Source organism: Jaculus jaculus, chromosome 4, assembly GCF_020740685.1.
Source record: "Jaculus jaculus isolate mJacJac1 chromosome 4, mJacJac1.mat.Y.cur, whole genome shotgun sequence".
NCBI lineage: Eukaryota > Metazoa > Chordata > Mammalia > Rodentia > Dipodidae > Jaculus > Jaculus jaculus.
The window spans coordinates 169,485,094-169,502,134 of record NC_059105.1 but is presented as its reverse complement, the minus strand read 5'-3'; the positions used below and the strand labels follow the sequence as shown (position 1 = coordinate 169,502,134).

General features: G+C 38.5%; 1 protein-coding gene across 1 annotated transcript in view; it reads left to right on the top strand.

Moving 5' to 3' along the window:
- Impg2 (interphotoreceptor matrix proteoglycan 2) overlaps positions 1–15,644 on the top strand; it is a 74,190-nt gene extending 58,546 nt beyond the window's left edge. Inside the window, exons 16-20 of the mRNA XM_045148419.1 lie at positions 5,023–5,233; positions 6,704–6,892; positions 8,525–8,723; positions 9,191–9,270; positions 11,891–15,644. Of these exons, the coding sequence (XP_045004354.1) occupies positions 5,023–5,233; positions 6,704–6,892; positions 8,525–8,723; positions 9,191–9,270; positions 11,891–11,903 (692 nt within the window). The 3' untranslated portion in view covers positions 11,904–15,644. The remainder of the gene's footprint in view (positions 1–5,022; positions 5,234–6,703; positions 6,893–8,524; positions 8,724–9,190; positions 9,271–11,890) is intronic.
- Positions 15,645–17,041: the final 1,397 nt, after the last annotated feature.

The window sequence follows — 17,041 nt, the reverse complement described above, 5'->3', positions numbered from 1 at the left end:
AATGGGTGTGCCAGGACCTCTAGCCACTACAAATGAATTCCAGATCCATACACCATCATGTGCCTCTGGCTTATGTAGGATCTGGAGAATCGAACCTGGGTCCTTAGGCTCTGTAGGCAAGCACCTTAACTACTGAGCCATTCCTCCAGCCCTTATAATGTTAATTTATGTGAAAGTTGCTTGGTGGCTATTTTCTCTTCCTCAGCTTTCCACAAGGACTGGGAGTATATCTGCTGTGTCAACCACTTTCTTGTTAGAGCTTAGCACAGTTCTTTGAATACATGAGGTACCCAGAAATACTGTGGGTGAATAAAATTAACAATTTGAAGAATTGAATGCAGAGAATGCTGCTGGAGCCTAAAATTTTATTCTTTTTTTTTCTCTTCCTTTTACCACAGAATAGTGGTTTTGGGAAAAGGAATAAGGTTGAATGTCTGGGTTCATATTTCTTCAGTGTCTTTTGTTCTCAAACTAGTTTGAAAATGAATACTACTTTTCTCTTGGGAAAGAAGAAAGCATTCTTTCCATGGAAATCCTTGAAGGAAAATGATTTAACTAACCTTTCATGTTCACATTTCTTGCCACTAGTTCTCAAAGGCTGCTTGCATCTTCTTTGCCATGTGGTGTTATGGAAGAAGCAATCCATTATAATTTGGAAGCCCAGGTTCCCCCTTTACTCTGACATCCATCATTTGTGTGACTTTAGATGACCTACTTTTTTTTTTTTTTTAAAGAATGCTGCCAAGTGTGATGGCGCACACCTTTATTTATTTATTTATTTATTTATTTATTTATTTATTTATTTGAGAGTGACAGGCATAGAGAGAAAGAAAGATAGAGGGAGAGAGAGAGAATGGGCGCGCCAGGGCTTCCAGCCACTGCAAACGAACTCCAGATGCGTGCGCCCCCTTGTGCATCTGGCTAACGTGGGACCTGGGGAACTGAGCCTCGAACCGGGGTCCTTAGGCTTCACAGGCAAGCACTTAACCACTAAGCCATCTCTCCAGCCCTGACCTACTTTTTTTGAGTTTAGTCCTGCACATGTTACATGGGATACTTTTACTTGACCTATATGTTTTATGGGGCTATTTAAGGTTTAAACACATATAAAAAAGAATTTGTCTAGTGTGGTAGTTTGAATAGATGCCCCCCCCAATATATTCAGTTTTTTATTGTTTGTAGTTTGCATCTGCAGCCACCTGGCTAGAGGTGTGTCACTGGGTGGATCTTAAGGTGTGGTGGTGGGTTTCAGATTTCAATCTAAAGATATGCAAAGTGTGCCTAGCTGGAGTTCCTGAAGTGTGCTGTCCTGTGTGGCTTTTGGCTTGTGCTTCTCTTTCTCTGCTTGTTTCTGTGAAGGCAGGCCAGCTTCTTTTGCCATTTATGGAACTTCCCCTGGATCTGTAGGCTTCAATAAATATCCCTTCCTCCATAACTGTCCCTGGTCTGGAAGTTCATCTCAGTGAACATGAAGCTGTCTGCTACATCTAGTTTCACAAGTGCAAGCCATTATGATATATGAAAAATTTATGAAAAATTTCCAAAAATTCTCTTCTTCCTCCTGCTCTTCCTCCTCTTCCTTTTTCTTCTGTTCTGGGAATCAAACATAGAGCCTTAGACTATTACCCAGGTATTCAACCACAGGTGTATCCTCTATATCAATCACTTTCTTTACCAAAAAAATATAGCAATAAAAATATATTTACCTCATTTTTTTTTTTCAAAGTAGGGTCTCGCATTAGCCCAGACTGATCTGAAATTCATTACGTAGTCTCAGGGTGGCCTCGAACTCACAGTGATCCTCCTACCTCTGCTTCCTGTGTGCTGGGATTAAAGGTGTGCCTTACCATGCGTGGTTTAACTCAGTTTTTAAAAATTCATTCATTAGCTGTATGCTAAACCTTCCACATATATGGGATTTCTTTTGCTTTACTTGAAGGTGCTCCAGCACTAGGCCCTTTGCACTAGTGTGGTGTAAGTAAAATCTGCACTATGCTCCTCCAGGCCCTCAGTCTACCCCTCCGTACCGCTCAGCAGTTAGGGATCTTAAATATCTCTCTATTACCTCTAGCTCTGAGTTACTTCTGAACGTTCAAACTCATAAAAGACCTATGCTGGTCTTTTATACCAACTTAACAGATCATAGTCCCATTTTTATTTAAAAAATTTTCTTTAATTCAGTTTTTATTCATTTAAGAGAGACAGACAGAGGGAGGGAGGGAGGGAGAGAGGGGGCGAGAGAGAGAGAGAGAGAGAGTGAGAGAGAGAGAGAGAGAGAGAGATTGGGCGCGCCACGGCCTCCAGCCATTGCAAACGAACTCCAGATGTGTGCGCCCCTTGTGCATCTGGCTAACATGGGTCCTGGGGAATTGAGCCTTGAACTGGAGTCCTTAGGCTTCACAGGCAAACACTTAACCACTAAGCCATCTCTCCAGCCCCCATTTTTATTTTTTCTAGAACCATCCTGAAAGCCCTCAGTCACTCTCCCAAGGATGTTATTTCCCTGGCCCACTTTCCCTAGAACCCAGCCTGTATGACATTGCCCTGGCCGTGAAGCTTTCTTCCCAGACCTCCTTCTCATTTCTTCTGTGCTCATATTTTTAAGGCCCATCAGTACCTCTCTCGGGCTACTCTCAGGAAAGCAGAACATGTGTCATTCATCCTATAATTCATCTGTTTCCCATTCCAGATTTAGTTCCAGTTATACATTTGTTTGCCTGTAAAGTCACCAAAGTACTTTCCCACAGGACATATTATTCTGGCCATTCATCTTTAGTCAACACAAAGGTCTAGAAAGAGACTTTAAAACCTCAATTCTTTATTTACATAATTAAAATATTAAGCTTGCTTTCTGGAAGAAACAGGGAAACATAGTTTTCATTTTCCTATATGTTTATCTTTTTCCTAAATGATAGAAAAGAAATTCTGCTTTTTCCCTTCCAATTACACTCAGAGTAGCCACAAAGTTTTAAAAATTTCAAATAGAATTTCCCTACAATGTGCATACTTTAATAAATTATTGTTTGTGTCCACATTGGCTAAATCAAGAGTGACTTGTATTTTACCTTTAATTCACATGCAGTGTCTTAGAAAACTTTACTTTCATTAATAAAGATGATCCATGCAATACCCACTGTGCGTGCTGTTGTTTTTCACTACAGGTTGAGATTAGATTGTTTTCTAATTACAAAGTCATTAGATGATTACTAGGACATAGCTGCAAAGATGTAGGAAATTCCCAGGAGAATCCAGCTGGCTGTGCACTCCTCTTAAAGAGACCACCTATCTTCTCATTAGCGTGCTTTCCTTGTTTGAGAATCTTAGCACTGGTCCCCTCATAGGTTTCCTAAGGCTAATTTAACAAGGTACCACAAACTTGGTGTAACAACAGGAACATCTTCTTTCACAGTTCTTGAGACTAGAGGTACAGATTCAAAGTGTTAGTACAGCCATGCTCCCTCTGAAAGTTTTAGGAAAGAACCTTCCCTGCTTTTTCCTAGCTTCTGGTATTTTCTGGCATTTTTTGCTATTCTTTGGTTTGCCAGTGCAGTATCTTCCTCTGCCCAGATATAGATTACTTCATTCCCTGTCCATGTCTCTGTTCCTAAATTTTCCTCTTCTTTTAAGGATACAGTCATTAATGTCCCATCCCAATACAATATGACCTCTTCCTAACTTGATTACATCTATAAAGTCTTTGTTTCCATATAAGGTTCTGGGTAGGCATAAACTTTTAGGGGACACTAACTTTTAATACAGCCCTTTATTCCTACATGGGGCCAAAGGGTATCAGCTTTAGAAATTCTCTAAGCTCCAAGGGCATAGTCTTATTTGTAATCATTTTAAGCTCTAGAACAGTGAAAAAATAATTGATTTGTAAGACCATATTAATTTGTCTAAAAAGAGAGACTGTGTTATTCTTGAATTCTACTTAGCTTTCAAGCCAAACCTGACACATTTACCATTGTCTGTATCTGTGTTACCATGTGCTCATTTGTCATTACTACTCACCAAGGAAGAGTACCTGATAGAACCATTATAGCCACATCCATGGTCAATGTCTTATACAAATTTTGACTGGTGTTGTAGTTACCTTCTCATTGCTGGGACAATGCACCCAACCAAAGGCACCTGATGGGAGAAAGGTTTTTATTTTGGCTTACAGTCTCAAGGGGAAGCTTCATGATGATAGTCGAAAGCATGACATGACTACAGGCTGGATATCACCTCTGCCAAAGCTGGTGGAAAATAGCAGCAAGAGAGTGAGCTGAGCTCTGGCAAGAGGGAGCTGGCTACAACACTCCAAAGCCCACATCCAACAATACACCTCCCTCAGCAAGGCTCCACCTTCTAAATGGCCACCAGGTAGAACACATGAGTTTAGGGATGAAATCTGATTGAAACCACCACAACTAGTTATTTTCATAATTATTTTTTTCATTTCCTTTTACTTTAGCCGTTAAAAAATGTAAATTACTAAAGCTGAGATCTTGTTTGGAATGGTTTGAGGAGATGCAGGAATGGCCTGTCTGCTTTCACAAACCTATACTGTTCCTAAAACTGCTTTTCTTAGGCTATACCCAATTTAGAAGCTCCTACCATTTCTTTTCTGGGCTCTCCCCTCATTCTATGGTCTCAGTGTGGGATAGGCAAGTAGGAGTATTACAGAGTGGCCTATAACAGGGTAGAGTTGGAAGAAATGTATGGTATATGAAAGCTGTGTTTAATTAGATTTGCAGTTACCTGATATAGATTTTAAAGTTTTTACTTACTAACCAGATAAAACCTGTAGAAACTTGCCTAGGTCCTTGGGTTTTGTTATTTGCCTCTGAGTGATTTTCTAAGAAATCTGATACTAATTTACTGAGAGTGGTATCTGCTAGGTGATGATGTAATTGAATGGTTCAGGATAGGGCTTGTCTCTGGCAGCTTGAGGGAGGGGCTTTGATGAAAGGATTAAGGAACCCCTCTTCCTGGACTTTGCCTTTCTTTGCATCATCCCCTGCTTTTTTGATGTCTTAGGTCATGATGCCAACCCTTGCAAGTTTCAGGCATGTAATGAATTTTCTGAGTGTTTGGTCAACCCTTGGAGTGGAGAAGCCAAGTGCAGATGTAACCCTGGGTACCTGAGTGTGGATGAACTTCCTTGTCAGAGCCTCTGTGACCTACAACCTGATTTCTGCTTAAATGATGGAAAGTGTGACATTATGCCTGGGCATGGGGCCATTTGTAGGTATGTTGTACCAGTTATATATCCTTCCTGTGAAGAAAATGGGTTGACCTTATAATGTTAGAGAAATTGTTACAATATTTACTACAGAAATTATATCTAGGTAATGGCTGCTATCTAATTCTTCACTGAAGACTGGGCCATTTAATAAGCCTAAATTATATTCCCAGTTCAGTTAGTTATTTTATGCTGTTAGGGAGCTGTAAGACTTTTTTAAATATATACTACTGAGTATTTGGAATAACTGGAGATCTGTGTGTTACAGTTTTTAGTGGTGATGATAAAACCAACAGTGATTAGCTGCAGTTTGGATACAAACTTTTTTTTTTTTTTTGGTTTTTCGAGGTAGGGTCTCACTCTAGCCCAGGCTGACCTGGAATTCACTATGGAGTCCCAGGGTGGCCTCGAACTCACAGCGATCCTCCTACCTCTGCCTCCCGAGTGCTGGGATTAAAGGCATGCGCCACCACGCCTGGCTTGGATACAAACTTTTTATCTGAAGGTAAAAACAAAGGAACTTTATTGTCCTGCTTGGACTGTCACTCTTGTTCATTTTTTATTTATTTATTTGAGAGCGACAGACACAGAGAGAATGACAGATAGAGGGAAAGAGAGAGAATGGGCGCGCCAGGGCTTCCAGCTACTGCAAACGAACTCCAGACGTACATCTGGCTTACATGGGACCTGGGGAACCGAGCCTAGAACTGGGGTCCTTAGGCTTCACAGGCAAGCGCTTAACCACTAAGCCATCTCTCCAGCCCTGGACTGTCACTCTTAATGACACTGAGGTTCTTGTAGTCCTGTTGTATACTCAGAAGTATAGAACCAATAGTATTTACAGTTTTCAACGGGATGACAAGTATTTGTTCCATTAAGTGCATCTGAGACCATTTTGTAAAGGCAGAGCTAATGTTAATACTGCAGATGCAGACTCATTTAGCACGACCACTTTTCTGCCCACTCCCCTTAAAAAGAACTGCAAATTAACTTTGCTGAGTAGAGAATACTGAAACCAAGCTGGAGAAACACAAGTAAGGACAAACTGTGACTGTCAGAAGTGATCAATTGTTGGTATAGGTACTCAAAACCAAGAATATCTGGAACTGATCCAGGCCCTTGTATGTCAAAAAGAATAAAGTTTAATTAGGAGACTAAAAAGAGTAACAGTTTCTTGATATCCAGAAAAATTTACATTATTTTGTTAAGTGGTGATTTACTTGCTACTCTGTGGATTGAAGACATTTGATACCTGTATAAGGTCTTTAAAAGTTTTTTCCTGCTGTAGTTTGAACCCAGAGCTTTGTACATACTTGACAGACATTCTACCAATGAACTATATCCACAGCCATCTGTTTAACTCTTTACACATAATCAGCGTTTATATCTTTACCTTTCCCACTCCCTGAAGGTTTTTCTATTCACTGTCATCTTGAACAGAGATTTGGATCTTAAATTTGGTGACTGTTCTTACAGATGCCGGGTGGGTGAGAACTGGTGGTACCGAGGTGAACACTGTGAGGAGTTAGTGTCTGAGCCCTTCGTCATAGGCATCACCATAGCCTCTGTGGTTGGCCTTCTCTTCGTCTTCTCTGTCATCATCTTCTTCCTTGTTAGGACACTTCAAGCTCACACTGTTGAGAGAGAACGAGACAGACCTGGCAGGTAAATATGGGAAACATTCTAGGATGGGATTGGGACCAAATGTTCTGTTTATTTGTTCATTTAATATATATTATGTGCCAAATGTTGGAGGAAGAGGTGGGAAAGGGCAGAGAACTATAAAGTTGAATGAAATATCATCCCTGTTCTCAAACTGATCACATTAGAAGTGTAATGTGCATAAATAGTATTATGGACGAGATGTCAAGAAGCCTAGATGATTGAACTAGGTTTGTCTGGGGTAGTCATAAAATTCGTTGATGATTGTAATATTTAGCCAGACAGAAGAGTAGACATTTTCAGGGAGTGGGTGGCACTTTTTCTAGCTGGTTGAGTGAACATGAGTCAATCCAGGAAGGCACATGGGAGCCTCTAGACACACATCAGTGAGTGCAGCTAGAATGCCTGTGCTGTGGTCAGGAAGGATGTGGAGAAGGGTTGATGGAGATTACATGGAAAAGGTGAGCTTCCTGGGGAGAGGGATAAACCTATTAGAGTTTGTTTCTCTTTGGCTCATTCCAGTGACAATTTGCCAGATTATGTTTGGGTAAGAACATAACAAGAAATACAACCTTGTTCTGTTTTAAATGTGGCTTCATCAATGGGAGGCATCTCTGGGCTAGGCCATGGTTTCTGTCTTGATACTAGAGATTACACCAGTAATCCTGTGTCATAAAGTTTGTTCTTTTTGCTAGACTAGGGATCCAGGAACCCTTTGCACTGTAATCCCTGATCACACTTGGCTACTAGAGTGTACAAGAGTTACTTCAGGCTGGTCTTCCTTCCCTCACCTCTGACTTGGCTAAGAAGACACCTCTTCTTTGGCCCTAAGCACTATCATACACCATTATCAGTGCCCTTATTCTTTCTATTGACTCTGAGGTTTCAAAGGACTAATGTTATTTATGGCAGAGATTTCAACAAATTCTTTTTAAAAATATTTTTATTTTCAAGCATAGATAGACAGAGGAAGAGAGAAACAGAGAGAGTGAGAGGGAAAAAGAGAGAGAGAGAGAATGGGTATGCCAGGGCCTAAAGTCCCTGAAAACTCACTCTAGATGTATGTGCCACTTTGTGTATCTAGCTCTACATGGCCACTGGGGACTTGAACCTGGGTCACTAGGCTTTGCAACCAAGCACCTTAACTAGTGAGAAATCCCTCCAGCCCTTAAACAATTTTTTTTGTATCAACAGCATATAGAACCGTCAATGCTCAAGTGAAAGTAAATGCTCAAGTAAAACTGAATTTGACTCCCAGAGTTTTACATCTTCTAACATTTGAATTTTTGTCATATACTCTATGATTATACGCTGATTCTACATAAGTGAATGGGAATGATGGAGCTCTATTTGTTTACTGAAATACTATCTACTGATAGACATAGTTTCAAACCAAAATTTATTGAGTGTCCAGGCACTGTGGGAAAATAAGATGAATGAAGAGGGAACAGTGATGGTGTCTGGCAACTTCAGAGATTAATCTGGATACCTTCACATTTACCCTTACATCCATGTCCACTTCCTTTCTTTTTCTTCTCCAACAGAACTCTTGCTCAGAAAAAAATAGTCTTTCACTTAGTTGAGCATCTAAAGGAGACCCCGAATCAATCATTTTTCTTCTTGTGGCTCCCACAGGCAGCCTGATGGCCTGTCATCTGTTGAGAACGCTGTGAAGAACAACCCTGCATATGGAAGTCACATGGCTGGGTGTGAACAATATGAGGAACCTTGTCCTCAGCACCCCTTCTGCGGCTCTGCTCGTCAAGAGGTGATCGGGGGTTTGAGCAGAGAGGAAATCAGGCAGATGTATGAGAGCAGTGACCTTTCCAAAGAGGTAGGAAACTTTGTTTCTGTTGCTGCATTGCTGGTGTGTGTGTGTGTGTGTGTGTGTGTGTGTGTGTGTGTGTATGTTTACATGTATGGGCTTGAAGAAAGGATGAAAAAATACCTTGCAGTTCTTTCATGGTGATATCTCCCAGTTGATAATAAAGAGGGTATTCAGCTTTGAGTTTTATTGTATTTCCTGCCAAATAACTTCCTTTCCCACAATCAACAAATACTCTCTCCTTCCTCCATTCCTTCTTTAGAAGTGTCTGTTGGAGTTTGGGAAGTTCATGTAAAAACTAAAGCATTCTATATAGGACCTTTTGTCTTGCTAAGAGAGGAATTCCTTTTTACAGCTCTCCCTTAGGTAGTTTAAAAACTTAACAGTTCTTTGCAGTAATCAGAAGTCCTTTAAAAGGTCTGTTGAGATTTTCCTAATGCAGCATGTGGCCCCTTTGTCTTTTTTTTTGTTTAAAGGAAATTCAAGAAAGAATGAGGATTTTGGAACTGTATGCCAATGATCCTGAGTTTGTGGCTTTTGTGAAAGAACATCAAATGTAAGCAATAGTTCCAACTCACAGCTGAAATAACCTGTCTTAAAGAAGCATCACCATCACAAGCAAGTGACTCCTGCTCACGTGGCAGAGGCCTTGGTGATAACTAACATTGACTGTTTATGTGTGTCTATATGATCATCTCATTTATTTCTTCAAATGGCTTCATGCAATGAATGTTTTTTAGCTAAAGAAGGGAAGCCTTGGGGAGATAAAGAATCTTATGTCAGGTGGTATTGGTAGCAAGTAGTGGAGATGATTTAAAACTAAGACACTCTCTAGTTTGTCCCAGAATTGTTGGGCTAGGTCATGGTTTTTCTCTCAATACCAGAGATCTCACCAGTATTCCCCTGTTACAAAATACCTTTCATAGATGCTTCCTCTAGAGTATCCATAAGTCTCACATATTTCAACATAGTCTTACATTTCCTTCTCTGTGCATACTTTTCACTGTACTTGAACCACACATTTCATTAGAGTGTATCTCTTGCCTTTCTCAAGTTTTATTCTGTTTCTTTCCATTGGCTTTAGCCAATGAAAAGTCATACATCTTGGGCAAGTTTCTGTACCTTTCTTTTCTTTTTTAGAGGTAGGGTCTCACTCTAGCTCAGGCTGACCTGGAATTCACTGTGTAGTCTTGAACTCATAGCAATCTTCCTACCTCTGCCTCCCAAGTGCTGGGATTAAAGGCGTGTGCCACCACGCCTATCTGTAACTTTTTTTTTTTTTTTTGTTCCCCAGGATCCATAATAAGATGTAGATTACAACAATGAGCATCCTATAGAAAGACTTTTATGCCATTAGTGAATGATATGTCAGTTTAATGGTATTTCATCTTACTGTTACCTTCACACACATGCTTCCTCACAAATGGATCATAAATGGGCATCTTCATTGGAGGAATTCATGCATATTTATAGAAAATGAGTTGAAGGGCTAGCATCACATTCATGTCCTTAAGCAGGACCCCCATCCCTTTGCTCCAAGTCCTTTTTCTCTGATAGACAGTCCTGTTACTCAGTGTCTCTCTCTGATAGATGGAACAAACTTCACCTGTATAAATTTAACTTAATATGTATGATGGAGATGCTTCTAAAAATCTGACTTGACTTCCAAGAGATACTGCCAACCTTCTGCATGCTGTCACACCAGTAATAGTAGTTGCCTTTTAAACTAGGACGTCCACTCCTCTCTACATCTCAAGGTAGAAAGTGGTCCATGGATCCATTCCAGTATTATCCAGTAGCAAGAATGTGATTTTTTTTTTTTTGTAAAAAAGAACATGATTTTTTTTTTGCCCAAGAACTTTGGTGATTCTTCCAGAGGTTCCTGTCTGAATGTGTTCCCTGAATTAAAAAATGCATTGGATGGGTTAAAGTCACTTGCTTGCAAAGACTGCTGCGTGGGTTCAATTTCTGTGACTCCCAGTTGTAGGCCAACACAAAGTGGCACGTGGGTCTGCGACCCTAGTTACCTACTATAATGGGAGGCACAACCAGGAGAGTCAAAAGCTCAAGGACCATGCAGGCCAGGCTCATCTGTAGTGTCATGAGACCTTGTTCCACAGAAACTCAGAAAAAGTGAAGCACAAACACATCACAGTTTTCCTCTTACCTCCACACATACAGGCAAATAAATAAATAAATATTAGAAAACTGAAACTACACTTGAGGGGCTGCTGAAAGGCTCAGTGGATAAAGTGCTTGCTGTTCACACCTGAGGACCAAGTTTTATCCTCACGTCCCTTGTAAAAAGTTGGAAGCTATGGTGGGCCTCGGTAATCCCAGCCGATGGCAACATGGGAAGATGAGCAGGAGAATTTCTTGGAAGCTTGCTGTGAGCACAGCAAAAGAACAGTAGCATGGCGAGATTGAGAGAACCCTGGTGCAAATGAGTGGAATGGTGAAGACACAAAGTTGTCCCCTGACGTCTATCTTCCATACATGTGCATGTGCACTTGCGTGTACACACACACACACACACACACACACACACACACACACACACACGAGTACATTGGAGTCAGGTATAGTGGTACATGCCTAGTACTTGGGAGGCTGAGTCAGGAGGATTGAGAGTTTTAGGCCAGGATAAGCTACATAGTGGAACCCTGTCTCATGAACAAACAAGTGAAAATGTATCTGATCTAGGCCAAGATCATCAAAGAAAGGAGTCATTCCATTAAGGATCCTGACCACATGCCTCCTTGTCTTCTGATGAACTGCCTAGCATTAGAGTATACACAAAAATATCCTTGAAACGAGATGATCCTGTGAAACAAAAGAAAGTGTATACAAATGTTTCAGCCCTGGGAAGGGCACTCTTAGAGTACAGACTGTATTGAGAGAAGATAGGCCTGTAATCCATACAGCGTTTTCACACTGTGTATTCTTTGAGCTCTTACTCACCAAGAGGCCCAAGAAAATATTAGTGGGTTTAATTTAAGATTCCATAGACTCATTAAATGATACTCTGGAGGGTTTTGTTTTTAATTTTAGCAGAGCACAAAAAATTTCTTACAGAAATAGCAGGAAGCACTAGTGAATTTAGTATGTACCTGCTGGTGTGCATTTCAGTAATCCTTGCTTTTCCAGTGAATTGCTCTCTGTTTTCTTTATGACAGGGATGACCTTTAACCTAAATGCCTGTTTTTGACACCAATCAGAAGTCTGGAGAAGATGGAGAATACTTGTTACCCATCTTAATAATTAACCTGGATTTTGAGTACTGTTGGAAGAAGAGATTTTAGTTAAAAAATAAATGAATCTGGGACATACTTCTTCACCCTAGCTTAAGTTTTTGGGATGTACCTAAAGTTGTGAACATTTTTTTTCCTACAAAGACCAAGAGATATGGCTAAAAAAATTCAAAGTGGCTTGAGTTCTGGTTCTAGAAAATATTCTAAAAATAAACAACACAAACAAGCTGACAAAAACAAAAAAAAATTAAAGCAAAACCAAAATAGGACATGATATTAGGATTGCAGGGTGTTTGCTTCTGAACCTCTGAGGGGTCTCATAAGAATTATGCTTTATGTTTCCAACAGGAAAGTCTGGTGATATTACAGAGAGATGTCAGCCATAGAAAGCCACTATTTTTAAGACATATTTGCTAATGTTGAGTGAAATAAGAAAGCCTTTGAAGTAATTTTAATATAAAATCAATTATTCATTCAAAAATGTTACTTTTTGAACAAAGTGCTGAATTAAGAAACCTTTTGCAGTGTTATAGAAATAGTTTCGTATCTGATGTTCCTACTAGACTTTTGAATTTCCTGAGTATACCAATCAAGACCACAGTATTTCTTTGTTAGCTATCTTTAAGATTTTGAGTAGTATAAGTGAATAAAGTTTAGATGGTTTCCAGTAGTCTAAAGACAAATGTAATCATGTGGCTAGGGAGAGAGTGATTATTAAATCAAGGCTACAGCACTGAGGATCTACTTTGCCAATTAATTATGGATTGGTAGGTTTCTTGATTGTTTCTGAAATGGAAAAGTATGTTGGACAAGTCCAGGATATTCTGGCATCCCTGGCATATTAATTTGGAAAACAGCACTTAACTACCTCACATAGTGTAGATGTGTTTGTCTGCATTGCTTCTCTACGGTGTAATACCTCCTGTGTACATTAATACATACACAAAACAGCACAAAGCTTTATTGCAGTTAAAATATTCTTAATATTTCCAGCTTGAAAAAATCTGTACCATATATAAGTTTTAACTGATAGTGGACATTTTTCCCTCCCCTGCCAGAATTGTTTTGCAGGATAGCTTTGGGTGAAAGCTAAATACTTATCACAATTGATTTTAAATTCACAGGTAATGGGTTATTAGTAATGTTAGCATTTTATGTGAATGTTTCACATTTGCAAAAACAGTTCTTTACCTCTTGATTTTTTTTTTTTTTGACCAGATGTAATTAACTTGGGGTAAGATAGCCATAAGATAAAATACTTGGCTCATTTACTTTTCTTAATTTGATGATTAAAAGTTTCACTCATATGAGGTCAGCACAAACTAAAGGTCTGGACTGGGACATGGATCACTAATACCAGGAAAACCTTGAAAATATCCAGGTATTTTGCAAAGTACATGTGGGTAACAGGATCTGTTTATACACACACATGCTCCTATCTCTGTGAAGGTAACTCCTTTATCTCAGTATTCTGTTTTATTAGAGACTCAATAATAGGTCCTCAATTAGTTCATTATGAGTATAAGTTACTAATGGGACATAATCTCCTGAGATGATTTGAAAATTGAGTTATCTTTAAAGCATTGTAAGTGTTAAAGATATTTGCCACTAGTAAATGCTTGATATTATTTGTAAATCTTTGATAGATTTCTGCTTATGATTTAAAACTTTTAAATCAAAATTATTGTGTTAGATAAAAATGTTTCTTTAAATCACAAATTAACCTTAGTAAGTAACTCTTTGAGTGCTTACTAGAAGTATTGTAGGTGGACAGTAGAGGTTGTCTAGAGCATGCCACCATGCCAATCATGTAGGAAAAGTACTGAGCCAAGGGAGGGCTGTTGTTTTCCATGAGCCTAGTAGTGAAGTAGAGATTTGGGAATTCTGACACATGTCACTGTCTCTAATTTCCTCTTGCATGACCTTTTCATGAAAGGACAAATTGTTTAGCCATAAATGAAATCTGCTCCACACTAGTGAGCAAAGGATTTCTACAGGGAAAAGAACAGGAGGCCTTAGCTTAGAATAAAGCCTGTTTGCTTTGAGACAGGCTGTTATAATGTAGTATAAACTGGACATGAACCCACTATATAGTTCAGGTTGGCCTTGATCTTGTGATAATCCTCCTATCTTAGCCTCTTGAGTGCTGAGATTATGGGAATCAGAGCAGAAATAGACTTTTTATCTTATGTCTAAGATAGCTGGACCAGAGTAGGAAAGATTGAAGAATAGTTTCTCCAGAAAAGATCTGCTGTTCTGTGAGCAGGTAAAGGGTTGAAGATGCCATCAGTGATGAGAAACCACCCACAAAGCTGCTTTTCAAAAGAGCTTTCCCAAGGCAACTTAATGGCATAGAGACATTGAAAAGTCTTAGGCCAAACTCTGTAGGCTACATGATTGAGGGAAAAACTGTTCTGCCCATTGGAATATTTCAATTAGTCTAGTAAATAATACTCAACAAGACTAACATGTTATTTGAAAACAATAAGATGCAGTTAAGCAGTAAAAATGCATAGTAAATAACCTTTCTTTAAAATAAGGTTCTGATTCATAAGGTACTGGAGAGTCTTATTCAAAGCCTTTGTAATTAAGTTGCATGTTTCTTTTATCAAAGATTCTATATAAAGAGGAAACTGTAAGTAGGACCACACTTTAAGCATTGAAATGGCTTATGGGGATTTGTTCATGTTTGTGTGGCTCAATATTATACTTGCATACTAAAACAGGGGTAGATTTTACTGATCTCATTCTACCTCTGTGGAGTATCTTCTGCAGTATCCAGTCAACTTGAGTTGGCTTCCCACCTTGCCTTGAGTTTTTTTTTTCTTTCTTCTTTTGGCCACATAGTGAACTATAATGTAGTTGGATGACTTTGACTTAATACTGCCTCTGACAAAAAGATGGAAACTGTGAAAACTTTCTTGTAGATTCTAAAATATGTTGGTTTAAATATGAAACCTAACATAGTTGCTCATTTACATGCTTGTTTTTATAAGTTTGCCTTCCACTTCATGAGTTTGTATGAACTAATTGCCTAAAAAGATGCAATTCTCATGTTTTCAACAGTGGACACCTTGACACTACTACTTTGCTGAATTTCCATTTTTCAATGGAAAGAGAGGACAGCATATTTATTCTATAAGAAAATAGATGATTTATGAGAATTACTTGTTTATTAAATTATGGTGTTTTAGCCAAGAAAAAACATGGGTCAGTTTTTCTTCCCTAAAATGTTTATAACCATTTCTTGTAGAAATGGGTAAGACCAGTCTTAACTAACAACTCAGCTTCAGTGAATCAGCCCTAGCTCATTCTATTCCCAAGTATGAAATCAATGCAGAAATGATGTGAAGGTCACTTTTCTCAAGTCTCATGCATTGTGTTCCACAAAGGATTCTGGCTGAATATGGGAAGATAGGAGGGTCTCATAATGTAGTTGTTGATGACAAGAATTCGCCTGGAAATTTTCTCAACTTGTAATTTATTACTCTCAACTTTGTAAGTGACAGATGAAACCACTCCCCTCAGGGTAGTAAGTCACTAGCTAAAACATAGTAGTAAACGTACAGTTACTACTCAGCCTAGACTAAATGACTCCAAATCCTGTGTTTTTCTCCCTGGTATATTTGATTACCTCTTTAGAGATTAAGGAAATATGTGGATAAAAATAAGCATGGCACCAGAGAATACAAATATAATTATATTTGATGACTATGTGGTGATTCTTGCTAATGTAATATTGTAATACATGTGTAATATAATGTGATTAATGGAAAGTTATTCCTTTCCTTCTTATTTAGAATGACAGTTTATCTAATTGGAATCAAAGTTCTTATTACAGTACTCCTTTATTGAAATTTTCTGTCTTAATATTACCTAATTAGAAATAAAATTTAATTCTTTATCTATATGTGGGGTTTTCTTTTCTTATGTATATAACTGTAGCACATTCATTGGTAATAAATATGTCTTTCAGGAATGTGTGTGTTTTTTGTCAAGTAGATAGTATATCTTTGTAATAGTTAAATTGTGCTCACCACTCAAACAGAAATAATATGTGAACACAGTGTTAAATGAAAATGATTCTTTGATTGATTGTAGTGTAGTGAGGGTTACAAGAGAAATCTGGAACCTAGTTGTGGTCTTGAATTTTGTTGATAGTTAATGGCACTGAGTCATTATTTGTCTCTGTTGAATTTTATTCCTTAAACACTTTCAGTTTTTCTTCATCTGCTTAAGTCAGTGCTGGAAAGAAAACTGATAAAGTTGATTAAAGAAAGATTAAGTGGGGTAGATAGTCCCAGCTGACTTTTAAGGATAAAAACTCATAACCTGTCTAAAGAGAACAGAGAAGCCAAAATATGAGAACAGTAATCTTCCATGGGAGGAGGGATCAATTTTCATTTTTTTCTTTCTTTTTACATATGTATGATGTCTTTTTGGCAACAGGGCATGTGAAAATGCTAAATCAATATTGCAAAATAGGTGTGTTAGAGGCCTTGATTAGAGCACAAAAACCATATGTAAAAACATAAGATGAGAGAAACAGCTCCAATGGCTGATTGATTTATTAGTGATCAAATTTTAGAAGAAATTGTGAGTGATAGCCCCAACTTTTATTAAAAGTCTGGATAAGTCCTAGTCAGTCTTAGTTCAAACCTTCACAAAGCTGCTCTATTTTTGAGGCCTTGTGAATTCATGTCTCATCTGAGCTTGATAGGCTATGCCCACAAGTTAACCTTTAACTTATTTTGTTACCAAACCATACAAACCAGGTGTCCTGCCCATTCATATTAGAATGAATTTATATCAATGTAAATAATAGATGTTAAGGCACCAAGCTTTTCCATATAACACCAAACTGTGTGGGCTTCTGGAAATTTCATTTTCCTATATGAGCTACTTCTTGACAATAGGGCACTGCACCTTGGCAGGTTTGGGGAACAATATACATGTTTTAGCCCATTCTTTCAGTGAGTCTCAAGCAACAAAAATTCCAAAACTACTTTCCTACCTTTTTCTGTACTATGTACATGCTGCCATTCTGTTATTCAAGATTTTTATTCTATTGTAACA